Here is a 19,373-nt window from a genome sequence, read left to right as displayed (position 1 = left end):
TAAGTTTAAACTGTATTTTTGGCCGCTTGAGGATTAGTCTGTGCAGTCTGTATTATATTGAGTGGGCGAGCCCACATGCTAGTCATGTCTGACACACTTTTTCTATTGCTGTTTGGAGACCATGATAGCGGTACTCGCAAAAAGAAGTGGAGCAGTAGCACTGATTCCACGAAGCTGCTTTTACAGCTATATTTACAGAATTTAGCAGATGCATTTTATTTAAATTTGACTTTTGACCAGATACAAGCCAAGCAATTGAGGGTATAAGGGCTTGTTTGCTTAAGGCAGCCATCATAATTCAAAATTTTAATCATGTGTTTTGATGGCTATATTAATAAAGTTGCATCTTGTGTACAGTGCTATTTTCCCCATCCCAGTTTTTCCCGCAGCCATGCCTTTGTAATGCCTTGTTGAAAAATGCATGGACATTCCTGGAAAAGATGACGTCTTGAAGGCAGCACATGTTGCTCTAAGATCTCAGCATACTTTCCTGCATTAATTCATCACAGAAGTGAAAATGACATTTGCCAAGGGCACTGACACAGCCCCATACCATGACAGACCCTGGCTTTTGGACTTGTTGCTGATAACAGTCTGGATGGTCCGTTTCGTCTTTGGTCCGGAGCACACGGCGTCCAAAAAAGCCCTGGAATTCTGATTCATCTGATCACAATACACGTTTCCACTGTGTGATGGTCCATCCTAGATGCCTCCAAGCTCAGAGGAGTCGAAGCCGCTTCTGGACATGGTTAACATAAGGCTTCTTTTTTGCACAGTAAAGTTTTAAGTGGCATTTGTGCATGTAACTCTGTATTGTAGTGCCTGATAAAGGTTTGCCAAAGTAATCCCTCACCCATGTGGTTATATCAGCTATTGTTGAGTGGTGGTTCTTAATGCAGTGTCGTCTGAGGGATCAAGCTTAAGCTTGCGCCCTTGGCCTTTTTGCATTGAAATTTCTCCCGATTCCTTGAACGGTTTAATGATATTATGCACTGTAGAGGGAGAAATATGCAAATCCCTTCCAATCTTTCTTTGAGGTACATTGTTTTTAAACATTCAATCATTTTCTCATGCATATGTGGAGAAACTGGAGATCCTCTGATCATCTTTGCTCATCAAAGACTCAGCCTTTCCTGGATGCTGCTTTTGTACCAAACCATGATTACAATCATTTCATTACTAGCCCTAAATTGCCCCCGTCCCAACTTTTTTTGGAATGTGTTGCAGGCCTGAAATGCAGGAATGGAGGTATATTAACTAATGAGGTGAAGTTGAGCAGATAAAACATGAAATATCTCAGGTACAAACTGTCTACAATCAAATAAAAGTCAATGTAAAAGTAAATGTAAGGAAAACTGTGTTTTTATTTTATATGCATTGCCCAACTTCTTTCTGATTTGGGGTTGTACATGTTTTCTACCTTAACGTTGGAAAGGTGTCCTTGACTTGAATAAAACAAACCAAACAAGAATTTATAAAGGGCAAGTAGTCTCCACCTCTAACCTCTCTGTGGTTAAATATAAACTGGTTAACGTCAGAAAGCCTAAAAAGTAACTCTATCTATAAATAACAGTGTGTACTACAAGTCCAGCCAAGAGTCAGGAACAGGGTTGCTGGGGGACAGGGGGTAGAAGGGGAATGCTACTCTCTTACTCAGTGCTTAGTCTGTCATGGCTCAATCACTTGGCTTGTTTTTGTGGGAAGTAAGGGGTCATCTAGGGATTTGTGGTCTGTAAAAATACCTCGGTTTTCCATTCGAGACCAGACACCGAACCAGACTGATGGGTCTGATCACAATCTGCAAAGCAACAGGTGGTAGATTGTGTGGTTAGAGGCAGATGAGCAACACTGATGGAGACAGGAATAGGAATGCTTAATGATTGTTAGAATGCATTACCACCTTCACATATACCATACACCATACAACCTTCTCTCTGTGTCTCCTGTCTGTCTAAATGTCTTCATCAATCTCTTTTTGCATCATTATCTTTCTTCTCTATCTTCTTTACCCTTTAAAATCCTCATATGATTGACACGTTCTGACTAAAATTGCATAATCGACATTTATTTTACATTTCATTTTACAATCACATGTAAACTATATTGCCAAAAGTATTCACTCACCCATCCAAATAATTGAATTCAGGTGTTCCAATCACTTCCATGGCCACAGGTGTATAAAACCAAGCACCTAGGCATGCAGACTGCTTCTACAAACATTAGTGAAAGAATGGGTCGCTCTAAGGAGCTCAGTGAACTCCAGCGTGGTACTGTGATAGGATGCCACCTGTGCAACAAGTGCAGTCGTGAAATTTCCTAGGTACTAAATATTCCACAGTCAACCGTCAGTGCTATTATAACAAAGTGGAAGCGATTGGGAACGACAGCAACTCAGCCACAAAGTGTTAGCCACGTAAAATGACAGAGCGGGGTCAGCGGATGCTGAGGCGCATAGTGTGCAGAGGTCACCAACTTTCTGCAGAGTCAATCGCTACAGACCTCCAAACTTCATGTGGCCTTCAGATTAGCTCAAGAACAGAGTGTAGAGAGCTTCATGGAATGGGTTTCCATGGCCGAGCAGCTGCATCCAAGCCTTACATCACCAAGCTTGGCGGTTGCCAGGAGAACGGTACTTGTCTGACTGTATTGTGCCAAGTGTAAAGTTTGGTGGAGGTGGGATTATGGTGTGGAGTTGGGCTCAGCCCCTTAGTTCCAGTGAAAGGAACTCTGAATGCTTCAGTGTACCAAGAGATTTTGGACAATTGCATGCTCCCAACTTTGTGGGAACAGTTTGGGGATGGCCCCTTCCTGTTCCAACATGACTGCACACCAGTGCACAAAGCAAGGTCCATAAAGACATGGGTGAGCGAGTTTGGTGTGGAAGAACTTGACTGGCCTGCACAGAGTCCTGACCTCAACCTGATAGAACACCTTTGGGATTAATTAGAGCGGAGACTGCGAGCCAGGCCTTCTCGTCCAACATCAGTGTCTGACTTCACAAGAATGGTGGAAGAATGGTCAAAAATTCCCATAAACACACTCCTAAACCCTGTGGAAAGCCTTCCCAGAGGAGTTGAAGCTGTTATAGCGGCAAAGGGTGGGTGACATCATATTAAACACTATGGATTAAGAATGGGATGTCACTCAAGTTCATATGTGTGTGAAGGCAGATGAGCGAATACTTTTGGCAATATAGTGTATTTTAACCATAAGCCGTGTCAGGGCTTACATGGTGGACAGGAATCTGGACAGAACATGACCATTTTGGACTAAGTGTTGATTGGTTCTCGCATTGGCTCATCACTCAAACATGTGTGCGTGGTGCAGGGATGCCCGTTGTGGATCTGATCACTATATAATTCTTGCAACAGTGCAGCTTCATCTACTACTTGGTGCCAAACACAAAGTGCTTCCATCGGTCGAGCTGAATCGGTCACACTTCATGGATCCAGGATGTAAGTGTGATCTCCAAATCTCATTATCAAATCGATTCGCAGCACTCGCACAGCGTAACGACGTTGATGCAGAAGAAAAGCAAACATCAAAGACCATTTCGGAATGTGCCAAACTTCTGTGTCCAGCCATTTGTCACCGAACGCAGCTGTGGATCTCTGATGATGTCTGGGTTTGGTGGACCAAAGAGAGCAAGAAAACTTGTCGACTACAAGCGGTATTGGCAGCATAATTGTGAGGTTTGCTGGAAGATAAAAGCAGAACAAGAAGCATGACTGTGCTTACATGCACAAAGTAGTTTTTAAAAAGATTTAATGAGTTTGGTTTGGAGAAACTTCAGTATCCTGCAGAAAGACTTGATCTCAACCCCACTGAACACTATTGAGATGAATTAATAGACTAATCTCCTGGCTCCTCCACTTCCTATACAGGCGCATTGGGATACTAACAAGGGTCCTTACACAGCGGCGAAGACCCCACCCACTTTTCGGTCCGTTCTTTTCCCATCTGTCAGACTAAATGGCCAGTTTTGTCTTCTGCAGGCATTGCCAATTATGCCCACTAGGGGGTGCCCAGCCAACCGGTAGCAGTTCTGAGTTTCGAACTTGGACTTGGGATGTCCATTAAGCTCGTGATCAGCTGTCCAGATATTTTTGGTTTTCTGTATAAACCATCATTTTAGTTCAAATCCCAAAACAAGCCACTTTATGCATGTGCTACTACACTGATCAACCATAACATTAAAACCACCTCCTTGTTTCTACACTCACTGTCCATTTTATCAGCTCCACTTACCATATAGAAGCACTTTGTAGTTCTACAATTACTGACTGTAGTCTGTTTCTCTGCATACTGTTTTAACCTGCTTTCACCCTGTACTTCAAAGGTCAGGACCACTACAGAGCAGGTGTTATTTAGGTGGTGGATCATTCTCAGCTCTGCAGTGACACTGACATGGTGGTGGTGTGTTAGTGTGTGTTGTGCTGGTATGAGTGGATCAGACACAGCAGCGCTGCTGGAGTTTTTAAATACCGTGTCCACTCGCTGTCCACTTTATTAGACACTCCTACCTAGTTGGTCCACCTTGTAGATGTAAAGTCAGAGACGATCGCTCATCTATTGCTGCTCTTTGAGTTGGTCATCTTCTAGACCTTCATTAGTGGTCACAGGACGCTGCCCACGGGGCGCTGTTGGCTGGATGTATTTTTGGTTGGTGGACTATTCTCAGTCCAGCAGTGACAGTCAGGTGCTAAAAAACTCCAGCAGCGCTGCTGTGTCTGATCCACTCATACCAGCACAACACACACTAACACACCACCACCATGTCAGCGGCACTGTAGTGCTGAGAATGATCCACCACCTAAATAATACCTGCTCTGTAGTGGTCCTGGGGGGGTCCTGACCATTGAAGAACAGCATGAAAGAGGATAACAAAGCATGCAGAGAAACAGATGGACTACAGTCAGTAATTGTAGAACTACAAAGTGCTTCTATATGGTAAGTGGAGCTGATAAAATGGACAGTGAGTGTAGAAACAAGGAGGTGGTTTTACTGTTATGGCTGATCGGTGTATAGCGCAGCTTTGTAGTAGGAAGAGTGTAGTTCCTAGACTGGCCTGCCTGCAGTCCCAACAGGAGATTCCTGTTGGGCAGTTCAACAAGTTACATTATATACTGTATTAACAGCTGCTCAACAGCAGGACGTGTTACAGCCTACAATTTTAAAATGAACATATGATGAACATAATGGTTCATTAGCAAAGTTGCATCGTTAAATAATGTGCTAAGTGTATAAACACAGATTACCAGATGTTACCTGAGTTCACCAGATGTGTAGTTGTATTTGTACAGTGGTGTTCAAAAAAATAGCAGTGATTTTAAAAAAGTGAATAAAGCACAAAATCATCATAATAACTAAATGCAAATGCACTGAAAATACTACACTTTCAATTCTAAATCAAAACATTAACAAAATGTAGCCAGTTTGTGTTCATCCTTTACAGAAAGTTAAGAAAAATGAATATTAGGCTGTTCAAAAAAATAGCAGTGCAGCATTTTTCTATAAAAAATCAAAACAATGTATCTATAAACTGAAAAAAATGTTTGATGTTTCACTTTACTTTGAATTACTGAACTAATATTTAGTGGCATAACAATTGTTTCTGAGATCTGTGTTGTATGGAGTCGACCAACTTCTGGCACCTCTGAACAGGTATTCCAGTCCAGGATGATTAGACGACATTCCACAGTTCTTCTGCATTTTTGGGTTTTGCCTCAAAAGAACGCGTTTCAGACGTCAGCCCACAAGTTCTCTCTGGGATTGAAGTCAGGGGATTGGGCTGGTCACTCTATTACCTCAATCTTGTTTGTCTGTAACCAAGATGTTTTGGGTCATTGTCATGTTGAAACATCCATTTTAAGGACATTTCTTCTTTGACATAGGGCAACATGATCTCCTCAAGTATTCTGATATATTTAAACTGATCCATGATCCCTCGTATGTGATAAATAGGCGTAACATCATGGTATGAAAAACATCCCCATATCATCATTTTGTACCACCATGCTTTACTGTGTTCACAGTGAACTTTGACTTGAATTCAGTGCTCGAGGGTCGTCTGACATACTGTCTACGGCCACTTGACCCAAAAAGAACAATTTTGCTTTTACCAGTCCACAAAATGTTGAACCATTTCTCTTTGGACCGGTCAATGTGTTCCTTGGCAAATTTGAACCCATTCAGGACACGTCTTTATCTTAACAATGGGACTTTGCAAGGAGTTTTTGCTGGTAAATTGGCTTCACTTAATCATCTTCTGTACTCACTGGTAACTTCAGATGTTCCTTGATCTTTCTGGAGGTGATCATTGGCTGAGTATTTGCCATTTTGGCTATTCTTCGATCCATTCGAACAGTAGTTCCACACTTCCTTCTGCGTCTTTCAGGTTTTGGTTTTCACTTCAAGGCATTTGAGATAATTTTAGCTGAGCAGCCAATAATTTGCTGCACTTCTCTGTATGTTTTTTCCCTCTGCAATCAACTTTTTAATCAAAGTACGCTGTTCATCAGAACAATGTCTGGAACAACCCATTTTACCCAGTATTTCAAAAGGAAATGTGCTATGACCAACCTGTGCAACATTTGCCCCCGCCTACCTTAAATAAGGGCCAAAATTGACACACGTTCTTCTGCAGAATGAACGACTTCACCAACTGAACTCCTCACTGCTATTATTTTGAACAACCCCCTTTCAATCAATGCTTCGATTACTCAGAATGAGCGGCATGCACACCACAATACAGTTAATAACCGATTCAAAAATTTCACGATTTAAATCGATTTGACATTTAAAATGAATGGATATTCACTTTAAACAGCAGAGGGCGCTGGCGCTATTCATCTCGCCTTGTTGAACGTCACTGGCGCTATACGCCTGGTTGCCAAATTCGGGGTTTTTCAGCTAAATTGGGCTTAATTCAAAATTGTTTTGCATATCATGAACCCAGTGACGTGAATCGCATCGCATCGTGGGTAGAGTGTATCGTTACATCCCTAGTAATTACCGTTTCATGAATGTAACCAAAGTGTAAAACATGACGTTAAAATCCTAATAAACAAACAATAACCTACACACTCCGTCATCATGTTACTACTCTTTACTTTTGTTGGGCAACACCCACCGTTGATCACGCATGCTTAGTTCTCAAAAACTGGTGGAAACGCGCATCGGTTCTCTAAATAACACCAAGGTTCAAAGAAACCCGAACAGAACCGGTTAAAGAACAAGAGTTCTTTAAGCGGAAAAGCACTATTAGTAAGATGCAGACAGATCTGCTTATTCAACACAATATTAGATGTTTAAATCTTGAATCTTGTATCATGCAGCTGTATCTCAACAGCCTGTCATCCGGGTTGTATGCACATCTGCTCCGTGTTGTTTTAAAGATGGCTGGTTTTTAACAGACGGGCCCTCGACAGTGCCGCCCTTTGATCCCCGGCGGCTCTCGAGCTCTTTTAAAACCACCAAAAGTGCCACAGTGGTCATGACAACGACTGCTTCTAATAATACAGTGGCGTGGAAGCTTAATTTAGACACGTTTCTTGTTTTATCCTCTTTTCCAAAGATCTGAAAACAGCTGCTTCCTCGCCCACGTTCACGCCGAGGGTTTTAGATCAGCTAAGAGGTCGAGCTCTCTGCCACTGAGCTCTCTAATGTACTGGAGGAGGGAGAGGATAGGGTCGTTTCGGCTGGCTAATGGTTGTAAACAGAGTTTAGAGGAAAACAAGTACAAGGTCACCCTCAGGCTTGAAATGAAAACGTTGTTCCACTTTAATGTGGTCACTTCTCTCCAGACCAGAACATGTCCAGACTTTTGGATGAAGTGGTGGGGTCAGGGGTCAGAATTTGCATTTTTTTTTTATGCACACAAACAAAGTGAGGCACTTGGGTGGTGCAGTAGTTTGTTATGCCAGCACATCACTGCTCAGGGCAATGCTAAAGGGCTGGTCATCTACACAGTCATGATTGTTTATGTCTTGGTGAGATAGGTGATGGACTGACACCCTGTCCAGGGTATTCCTGCTTTGTGTCCAGACCTGCTGCGACCCTGGTAATTCACTGGCTATTTTATTAGGTACACCTACCGTGGACATACATTGAGTCTGGTCGAAAACCTAGTGAGCTGCCTTACTGCCTACTGCCTACCTGGGCAGCTGCCTCAGTAGATGATTCTAATAAGACATCAAACTCATAAGGCAGATTATTTAGATGCACTACTTATACAGCGATTACAGCGATACATCATCACAGTTTTAGATTACTAAGCTAACACAGTTAGCCTCAGGCCATTTAAACCAATAAGCTGAGGTGACACAACTTGCTGGGATGCCAGCTAACATCTCCCTCCATGTTCCGTGTACCAAAAACAGTTAAATTGTCCCTGATAAGGCTGAATTTGCAAATAAATGACACCAAACGTACACCTTTGTACAAATAAAAAATCAATGAGAATTTATTTCCGTTTGAAAAGAACTCCGTTGGTTGCTCTGCATTGATCTGCCATATTTGTATTTTTTGTGAGAATAGTTGTGCAGCACTGAATGCTGGGATTACATTCACCGCTAAGGAAGCATCAAATGCTCCCTCATTATTCAGTCAGATTATCACTTAGAATTAAGGCCTTCTTCTCGGGAGTGTAGGATGACACAAAAATGCATTTATGTAGAGAGATCAGAGGTTTTCTGACAGATCCTTTGTGTGCCTATGCAGTTTCTGACTGTAGCCTGACTGTTGCTCTGTATACCTTCTAACACCTTCTAACCTCATGTATCAACAAAAATGATCTCTCTCAAGACCCTGACTGACCAGATACTATTTGCATAATGAGCAATTCTTAGCACTGTAATAGTACCTGTATGGGTGTAGCAGGTGCAGCAGTGTTGTGTTGATTTATAAACATTTCAGTACCATTGCTGGGAGAAGAATTATAAAGCCAACAGCGTCCTCTAATTAAAGACTGTACATGGATTAAAGGCTAGAGGAGGAATCCCACCCACATGTTGTGTATGAAAAATAATTACAGGTGTAGTAGAGTCTGTCAGCTCCATGATGCTGTATAATGACTAAACCTGAACTCTGACCTTAGCTTCTAAACAAGCTGACACATGCAATCTTTAGCGCACTCAATTTTGCATCCGAGGAGAGCACGTCGCTGTACACGCCTCTTCCGACACATGCACACACAAATAATACCTACTCTGTGGTGGTCCTGGGAGAGTCCTGACCATTGAAGAACAACATGAAAGGGGTCTAACAAAGCATGCAGAGAACAGATGGACTACAGTCAGTAATTGTAGAACTACAAAGTGCTCTTATATGGTAAGTGAATCTGATAAAATGGACAGTGAGTGTAGAAACAAGGAGGTGGTTTTAATGTTATAGCTGATCAGTATATATATATATATATCACAATAAATGTATTTTTTATTCAAGAAACACATTTTATGTAGTGTTTCTGAATGTGTAATGATGCTAAAAATCAGTGAATGTATACATAATGAAAGCCTGTAGCCTCTTTGGGTTTTTAGATAAAGCCGTGTGTTCTTGCTTCAGGAGCTCAATCTGTTTTGATTAGTGTTGGAATTAAATGCATAATCTTGCAGAGTGAACGCTGCCTCACTACGCCTTCCACAATAATCACCAGGAGTCTGTAAAATAGATATTTAACTGAGAGCTGACATTTTAGTCTCTTAAGCAACGGGGATTAAATAAGACCAGGATAAAGCGGTAATTAAAATAAAAATAAAATGAACAATTAAGTTCCCTCCGCTCGTCTTGTTTAATAGATGCTTCGCTGTAAAATGTGTTGTGCCATTAATGCACTTCATATTCAGCTGAAGTTAATTTGCATATTGTTTAGCCTGTATTTTAATTACTTAAGCTGATATGAATGCAGGTAAACATTTAAATTGAAGAGAATAATAATAAAACATGAACAGAAAAGTAAGAATAGCTTAAACAGTCGAGAAATAGATAAACCTAGAGAGAAAAGAAAGAAACAAAAGAGCAGTTTGAAGTGGGGATAGCATGTAGATCAGTGGTCCCCAACCTTTTTTGCACCACGGACCGATTTCATATAAGATATATTTCACGGATTGGCGTGGGCGTTAGGATTTAAAATAGAATAACTATAGAATGGAAAATCAGTGTGAAGCCTGAGCTTTTTTTAATGCAATGAGACGCTGCTCCCACCTAGTGGTGATTGGAGATAATAACACCCTAAAAGTGGCGATGTAGTGATCTTTAATTATTTATTCTTTCTATGCAACCCGGTGGTTGGAGACCTCTGATGTATAGCACATAAGACAAGCGGTTTACTTCTCAGGCTAGATAATGTGGGTGGACTTAGTTCTGAGCTAAGGCCTAGGTACAGTTATACAGCATTGCTTCAAATTGTAGCAAGCAATACTTAATGAGGTGCAGAGACTGCTTTAAAGTGCAGTTCTGAGAAAACTACACTATGCTGCTCACCCCCTTCCACCTGACAGCCAATATGTTACACATTAATATGCAAATTTACCATGAATTAACTAGTATAACTTCATCACAGGTAGGTAGTATGATAAATTCTGTCAAAATATGCCATAATATTTTGTTTTCATGACTAGTGTTAGCAAAAGAAAAAAGAAACTATGTTTGTAAATGTTCCCTCAGCACTACTTGTTGCGTACTACACAGCAGCACTAGCGCGATGTTGCACGTCTATATTGTTTCATTAAGCCTCTTAATCGCGAGATCTTGGAATACCGTATTCCATAGTGGGAAACAACACGCGTCGCGCACTTCTACTGCACTGGGCTCGTGATTTTTTACGTTTTCCGTAAAAAGCTTCTCATGTGAATGCACTGCAACACTAACCACTTTGTTTACATCACTTAGAATGTGAAGTAAGTTTTGAGTGAATGTGGAGGTTATAATCGGGGCTCATTCTGTCGTTACTGTATGTTGGACTTAATGAGACGTGCCTACATCTAACTCTTTTATTTCTGCTATAAGTTTAAGCACTTTGCTTTGTGTACGGAATACCATAAACACTTGCTGTACTTTGTTTAATATGGAGCACTTGAGAATTTGATAATATGGATATAAACACTGTTTACATTTAGTTTTGTGCCATATTATTATGCCGTACAGTTTGTTGTTAAAATAAAAAAAGCTTAAATGAGATTCTGAATTAAATTTTTTGGAGGAAAATTAATTGTTTAGATTAATCGACTAATCAGTAAAATAGTCTATAAATTAATCGATAGAAAAGTAGTCGTTAGTGGCAGCCCTACTTTTAAGCTTATAAATAATACATACAAACAAATAATTAAAACGTTCAGCCGCTCAGGTGGCGCAGCGGTAAACTACACCAGCGCACCAGAGTTGGGGTTTCGAATACATCGTATCGAATCTCAGCTCTGCCTTTCCGACTGGGCTGGGCGGCTGCATGAACAACGATTGGCTGTTGTTCAGGGTTAGAGGGTAAGAAAGTCGGATCATAGGTCCTCATAACTGGTGCAACTGCGGCCCCTGCTGGCTGACTGATGGCGCCTGCACAGGGCTGAGGAATAATGCTGATGGGGGTGTGGCCCTCTGTACACAGTGCCCGTCGGTGTATGAACTCGACTCGTGCAGGTGAAAAATGCAGTCTGTACTGACTGTACGTGCCGGAGGGGGTGCATGTCAGTTGAGAGGCGTCCTCAGTCAGCGGTGAAGGGTCGAATCAGTATTGAGGACGCATTCAGGGTAATTGGACACGACTAGATTAGGGGAGAAAAATTGGGGGGGAAAAAGTAAGAAAAATAGAAAATTCAATAAAACCAACGTTCAGTTCGGAAAACAACTTGTCCATTTATTTGTGTAGGGAGAACTGCTAATTAACAAACTTATAGCCACTGGTTGTATTTTGTAAACAATCATTTCATTTATTAAATAAGTAAAGAAAACAGCCTATATTTGCATTCACATGATGAGTGCTTTGTGCTTCGTGCTTCGTTCACTGCAAGCCTGGGCATATATTGCCCTGACCACAGCATTTACAGCTGGCTGTACCACTGAGCAGTGAGCTTGAAAACTGACACTATTGGCAGGTTTATTCACATGCAATTTTGTCTAAAATTTATTGAAGTTTAGTTCTCTGCCACATCAACATTTGGACACGTAAAAAGACATTCATGATTCATGAAACTGTGTTAAAGAGCTACAAAGCCACAACAAGAGATTCCAGGATTGAGAAACAGGGATTGTCTATGTCATTAACATTTCGCCCTATTGGCGCTTCAATCCAATAGCTGCCGCTCAGGTGGCGCAGTGGTAAAAAGACACGCTGCAACCAGGGCTGGATTCTGAGTACATCGTATCAAATCCAGCTCTGCTTCACCGGTTCGAAGTTGAGTGGCTGTATGGGCAACGATTGGCCGGATGCTCAGTTGGGGGGTGGGACAAAGAACCGGATGTGGGTCTCTCTCTGTCAGAATGCAATTACGACCTCTGCCGGCTGATTAGAGGCGCCTGCACAGAAATGAGGAAGAGTGCCCTTAGGGTGTGTCTCTCCGCATGCAACGCTAGGTGGCGCCAAACTCATCAATGTGTGGGTGGCAAAAATGCATCTGGCTGCTGCTCATGTTTCAGAGGGGATATGGGTTAGCTTCGATCTCCTCGGTCAGGGCAGGGTTCGGCATAGACCGAGAGGAAGCACGATGCAAATTGAACAATTGGATGCGCTAAAGTGGGAGAACAAGGAAAAAAAAAAGATTCAATCCAGCTGAACTTTGACTGCAGTGATAAGCAGTAAAAACTGAGAGTCAAAGCAGTGAATCTGCACAGTGCAAGGTAAGAGGCACAGCCTCACTCCATGGAATAAAATTGCACAACTGGCCATGGAATAAAATTGCACAACTGGAGCAAGCGGCTTATAATGCAGCGGTGACGTGAAGGTAGACACACGATCCGCCAAAGCAACACCCACCAACCACGTTCATGCATTCTGTCTAAATGCTAATGAAGAAGGGGGTCCGATTGTCCGTGTTCCACTGCTGTTAAGGATAGTTCTGGATTTGACTTCTACCTTATTGTACTGTACGATGCAATGACAAAGGAGCTTTAGAGACGCCTCTCAGTCCTGACTGGATGAACGTTGGTGGTCTACATTGTTTGTTTTTCTCCCGTTTACTAAGCCTGGGGAGCCACCAGGACCCCAATTCTAAGCTTTTATTTTAGTGACAAGTGAAAGGTCAACTTTGCCTTACATTACAAAAGCCTTCTGACATACTGACTGCACCTTTAATAATAGGAAGGCACAGATGGCTGGGTGGACGTTGGAAGGCTTGTGACCCGTGTGTGTTTAATATTGACCCGTGTGTTTGCTGTAGCAGCGCTGCTGACGCACATTTACTGTGTAACAGGGCAGCGCTTCTACTCTCGCTAACGATAACACGGAGCTGAAACTGTGTGTGTGTTTGTTTGTATAAGTGAATATGAACTAAAATAGTGAGCACTGAGCTGGAGTTTTAGATACTCGGATGTTCACTTGGTAAACATATAGAAACCATGAAAACAGGATATAGAGTAATAATTCTTTAAAACAAAGTTTTAACATTTCTGTGCAGTTTTTACAACCATATAACATTTCAAACTAAAAAACTCATGAATAACAAAATGCTATAGATATGTGGGGGTGGAACATAGTCGCCTCACAGCAGGAAGGGCCTGGGTTCGATTCCCCAATCGGGTGGACGGTGTATGAAGTTTGCATGTTGTCCCCATGTCTGTGTGGGTTTCCTCTGGGTGCTACCAGTTTCCTCCCACAGTTTAAAGATCCCTAGGTGTGAATGTGTGTTGTAAAAGCTTGTACAGCTCATTAAAAGTAGTATTAAACAATAACAGAATGAGCCTGGAGCTTGATTGGTCTTGTTCTCTCTTCTTTTTCATTTTTGCTTTCTGTTTAGCGCTCTGTCACTATATCAATTAATTAAAATCATAATAAATTCAAATTTTATGATTATTATGATTATTATTGTTGTTATTAGGTGCAGTAATGTACTATAGTGTAATTTACCATTATTACTCCTATTGCTACCTCCATTACTACTAATAATAATAATAATAGGGTGGCTGGGTGGGTAGCACTTTTGCCTCACAGCAAGAAGGTCCTGGGTTTGGAGCGGTCCGGTTCCTTTCTGTGTGGAGTTTGCATGTTCTCCCCGTGTCTGTGTGGGTTTCCTCCGTGAGCTCCAGTTTCCTCCCACAGTCCAAAGACGTGCAGTCAGGCTAATCGAAGAGTGTGTTAAGGTGTAAATGTGTTTGTTTGACCTGCGATGGACACTGCGATGGAGTGTTTCTGTGTGCCCTGCGCCCATTAAGAGCTGCGACAGGCTTCAGCACCCCCTGCGACTAGGATTAGGATGAGCTGCTAAGAAAATGAGTGAGAAGTAATAACAATAATATTTATAATAATGACAAAAATACCAATAATACTAATAACAACAATACTCCTATTACCATTATTACTTCTACCTCTATAATAATAATGATAAAACAACAATAATATTAACAATAATAATAATAAAATAACAACAATAATAATAGTAATATTAATAACAATAATAATAATAACATAATAATAACAGTAATAATAACAGTAATAATAATAATAATGATAACAATAACAATAGCAATATAATAACAATAATAATAATAGTAATAATAATAACAATAATAATAATAACAATAACGAGTAATAATAATAATAATAATAACAATATAATAATAATAGTAATAACAATAATAAGAATAACAATAATAGTACAAATAATAGTAATAATGATAATAATACCAACAATAATAATAATAGTAATAACAATAATAATAACAATAATAATAATAATTATAATAACAATAATAATAATAATAGTAATAATAATAATAATATAATAGTAATAATAATGATAACAATAATAATGATAATAATACAATAGTAATAATAATAATAGTACAATAGTAATAATAATATTAATAATAACAATAATAGTAAAAATAATAGTAATAATGATAATACCAACAATAATAATAATAGTAATAACAATAATAACAATAATAATAATAATAATAATAATAGTAATAATAATAACAATAATAATATAATAGTAATAATAATAATAACAATAATAATGCTAATAATACAATAGTAATAATAATAATAGTACAGTAGTAATAATAATATTAATAATAATAATAATAATAAAATAACAAAACAATAATAATAATAATAATAATAATAACAGTAATAATAATAATAATGATAACATAGATTATGCTATGGTCGTGTGCTGGTGGGTGTGTATCTCTGAGATCTGTGGCAGGAATGAACGGACAATGCTGCACGCTTGCTTCTCCTCATCAGGGAATATGTGACTCATTTTGGTACAGAATTTAGTTCTAATTTGAATAAATTTTGTACATTTGGTTAAGAAGTGCAGATGTTATTGTCCTGGCACAGCTGGCACTGGTCTCTTCTCTTTAGGTAGCCTGGACTGTATGTTAATACGTTCTGTTTAGCTTTCTGTGCCACTCTCTCTTTGATTCTCTCTCTCATTCTCTCTCTTTGGTTCTCTCTCTCTCTCTTTTGTGTCTCTCTCTTATTCTTTCTCAATTTTGACTCTCTCTCTCATTCTCTCTTATTTCAGCTTTCTCTCTCTATTAGCTCTTACTCTCTTTAAACTCTCACACTTTTTTTAAGCTTTCTCTCTCTCTTAGCTCTCTCTCTTTCTTTTCTTTACATCTCACTGCTAAGCTCTCTTAACCACCCTTTTTTATTTAATTCTCTCTCTCCTGTTTACTCGCTCATGCTTTCTCTTTTGCTGTCTCTGTCTTGCTAACTATCTTTTTTACATCAATCTGTCTCTCTCCCTCCCTCTCTCTCTTGTATACTCTCTCTCACACCTCCTCTTTTGCTTTTTCAGTCTAGCTCTCTTCTCTCCCTCATTCTCTCTCTTTCTCTCACACACTTTCTCATTTGCTCTTTCTAGCAAGCTCTCTTCCACAGTCCTCTATCTTTCTCATCATTTTTTATTTTTGAAGCTCTCTCTATCATGTCCTTACTCCCTTGTTTTGTTATACCCTTTTCTCTCTCGCACTCTCTCTCTCTCTCTTTCTCGCTCTCTCTCTCTCTCCAGCAGTGCTCAGCTCCTGTCTCTATTTATATCTCAGTCCCTCCCCTCCCCTGTCGCTCGGCAGCTATTTCCAGCTCCCTCAAGCAGCCCAGTCTGTTTGTAAACTCCACCGCTCTCTGTCTCTCTTTCTCTCGCTCTCTTTCGCGCTCCCTCACTTTCTCTATCTCTGGATCTCACACGCTCCCCACCCAGCGGGGTAAGGTGTGGGCATTCAGGAAAAAAACAGAGAGGCTGGTCCAGGTTCACTTTGAGATGTGCGGTGCGGCGTGTTTGGACGACTCGGCTGACGGTTGATGAGAGGACGAAAGGCTGGAGCTTTCTCTTTCCTTCTGATCTGTGGTACAGCTTTCTCACGTGTTTGGTTGCTGTATCGTTCTCTTCGTACCCTCGCCGTTATTCCGTGCCTTTTGTCACTTCTTAAGGACTGTATGCCATCAAGCTGTGGAGTTACTGCCGGCTGAATTGAGATCCGCGTCAGATACCTTCATGCCTTTACAGGATCTTAAGTCAGGAGACTGACAGCTTTTTGTCTCACTTTGTGGCTGTTTTATGGGGAATTGAACTCAGAAGGTGAGCAATATGATTGAAGCTGCTGTCAGTGGGCAGACTGAGTGAATGCAGAGAGTAAAAAGAGAGGATTTACTCTCGCCATATGAGCCGTATTTACATGGAAACGTGGGACTAACGTGGGACTAAAAGAAGCAGCGTTCGCAGCGTTCTCATTCCCAGTTCTTCAGGACGTGCTCTATTGGTTCTTTATTTCTTCATTCAAATGCTGACTGACTTTGCGATTCACCCATCAGAGTATCTGTTAGTGTGTGGGCGGTGGCACTGCCCGGCGCGACTGGCATGCTTCTAAAGCCAACAGTGCCGGGGCTGTGCGCCATGTTGCAGACCATCTACGAGACCGAATCCTGCTTCTCTTCAGACAGCACAACCGGCACCAACATGCCCAGCACTGGTGAGTCTCTGTGAGGGGTAGATAGAGGAACCCTGTGAAGGGATGGGGAATTAAGAGAGGCTTAAAAAGAGAGATGTGTATGTTGTGGCGCTGACTTTGAAGTTGGAAGGATGTTGGTGTTGATATTTGTGCCATAAAAAGCGTCCGTTGTGTTGTGGCTGCATGCTGATTTTGTTATGGCTGGTTTGGAGGAAAATAGGGGTGTTATGGTGGGACATTTTTATACCATGATAAGCTTTTAAAAAATACAGCTGTTTACTAAATTATGGTACTAGGCAAAATGAAAAGGACATAATAAGGTGGTAAATTATTACTCTGCATTGCTTTTTATTTGATTGTTAGCATTTCTAAACACTATCAGGACTGATCAGAATAATTCTAGTCACTTTTCATCACAAAAGTTCGCAGTACTAAGTTTCAGGTCACTGGTATAGCAGTCTACTATGCCTGCCCACCGCTGCTTAGATCCAGGTTCGAATCTTAGCGGTGCTATTGGCTGGCCCGGGCATCTACACGGATGTAACCGGCTATGTCTTGGGGATGGCCGAAACCCTCGGATCTATTGGTACCCTGTCCAGGCTGTTCGTATTTTGCACTTCTTGTTTCTACATTCACCGTCCAGTTTATCAGCTCCACTTACCATATGGAAGCACTTTGAAGTTCTACAATTACTGACTGTAGTCCATATGCTTCTCTGCATACTTTTTAGCCTGTTTTCAACCTGTTCTTCAATGGTCAGGACCCCCACAAGGCCACCACAGAGCAGGTATTATTTAGGTGGTGGATGATTCTCAGCACTGCAGTGACACTGACATGGTGGTGGTGTGTTAGTGTGTGTTGTGCTGGTATGAGTGGATCAGACACAGCAGCGCTGCTGGAGTTTTTAAATACCGTGTCCACTCACTGTCCACTCTATTAGACACTCCTACCTAGTTGGTCCACCTTGTAGATGTAAAGTCAGAGACGATCGCTCATCTATTGCTGCTGTTTGAGCAACACCACCACCATGTCACTGTCACTGCAGTGCTGAGAATGATCCACCACCCAAATAATACCTACTCTGTGGTGGTCCTGGGAGAGTCCTGACCATTGAAGAACAGCATGAAAGGGAGCTAACAAAGCATGCAGAGAAACAGAATACAGTCAGTAATTGTAGAACTACAAAGTGCTTCTATATGGTAAGTGGAGCTGATAAAATGGACAGTGAGTGTAGAAACAAGGAGGTGGTTTTAATGTTATGGCTGATCGGTGTATACAGTGTCATCATGTGAAAATGTTGATTGGTGTCATGGTGTGTGCATTAGAGTGAGGCTTAAAGTAGACACCAAGTGAAACTATATTTTATTTTTTGTTGTATTAATTTTATTTATTTATTATACTACCAGCAAGTGTACAGTATGGTACAGTAGTAGCTGTAGTTGTTTCATTATAAGCTACTTCTTTTAAGCATTAAAAACAAATGATTACAAAGAATGCAGTGCATTCCACCGCATAATGAAAATACATGAATACAATATTTTAATCAGTATTTAAAATACATTTACTAGCGTTTAAAAACAGATTTTTTGGTGCTGAATCTGTTTTTAAACGCTAGTACATGATACATGATTGGCACCCTGCTCAGTGTATTTTTGCCCTGCGCACCCTGCCCAGTGTATTCTTAATGAAAATCAAGAATATAAACCATGAGTTATTGAGCTACTGTAAGTGTGTGGTTTAAATGTACAAATGTACATTCCTACATTATTTTTCACAGCCCTAATTTTAAGTCACCCTCTGACAGTTTCTCTGTCACATCTATAATAAACCTTTTTAAAAAGCAGAATCAACTAGAACAGCTTTTTTACTGTCACAAATCATTAAACTCAGCAAAACAAACTTCACATTGATGTTGTTCTCAGTGGGTATAATGTTCTACCTCCCTCCTTTTATGGAGGCAACGGGATTCTTCCAGCTTATTATTAATAAAATGTGATTATATCTGTCTGTCTTACATCTATCTGTCCATTTTTGTACATCCATCTATTCATCCACCAACCTAAGTACCCCTGTTTACCTAACATCTATCCATTCAGTTCACTTGTCTATCAATGTATGTACTCCTCTCTGTCTGTACGTCCATAGATCCATTTAGCCACCTATCAAACTATGTGCTTTTATCTGTCTGTCTGCCTGCCTTTCATTCATTCATTCATTTATTCATTCATTTATTCATTCCTCCATGTAGTATCTAGGGTTCCCCTTTC

At 40.6% G+C, this 19,373-nt stretch overlaps 1 protein-coding gene across 5 annotated transcripts in view; it reads left to right on the top strand.

Annotated features, from left to right (window-relative positions):
• Nucleotides 1-19,373, top strand: part of hdac5 (histone deacetylase 5) — a 183,605-nt gene that overhangs the window by 62,806 nt on the left and 101,426 nt on the right. For 4 of the 5 annotated variants that reach the window (XM_063016021.1, XM_063016014.1, XM_063016006.1 and 1 more), the window contains exon 1: nucleotides 16,217-17,127. The exons of the other annotated variant lie outside the window; for it this stretch is intronic. In XM_063016021.1, the coding sequence (XP_062872091.1) occupies nucleotides 17,016-17,127 (112 nt within the window). In that variant the 5' untranslated portion in view covers nucleotides 16,217-17,015. Of the gene's footprint in view, nucleotides 1-16,216; nucleotides 17,128-19,373 lie in introns of those variants that run through there. 5 annotated transcript variants of the gene reach the window in all.

This window comes from Trichomycterus rosablanca, chromosome 2, assembly GCF_030014385.1.
Source record: "Trichomycterus rosablanca isolate fTriRos1 chromosome 2, fTriRos1.hap1, whole genome shotgun sequence".
Lineage (NCBI taxonomy): Eukaryota > Metazoa > Chordata > Actinopteri > Siluriformes > Trichomycteridae > Trichomycterus > Trichomycterus rosablanca.
This window is presented reverse-complemented; position numbering and strand designations above follow the sequence as displayed.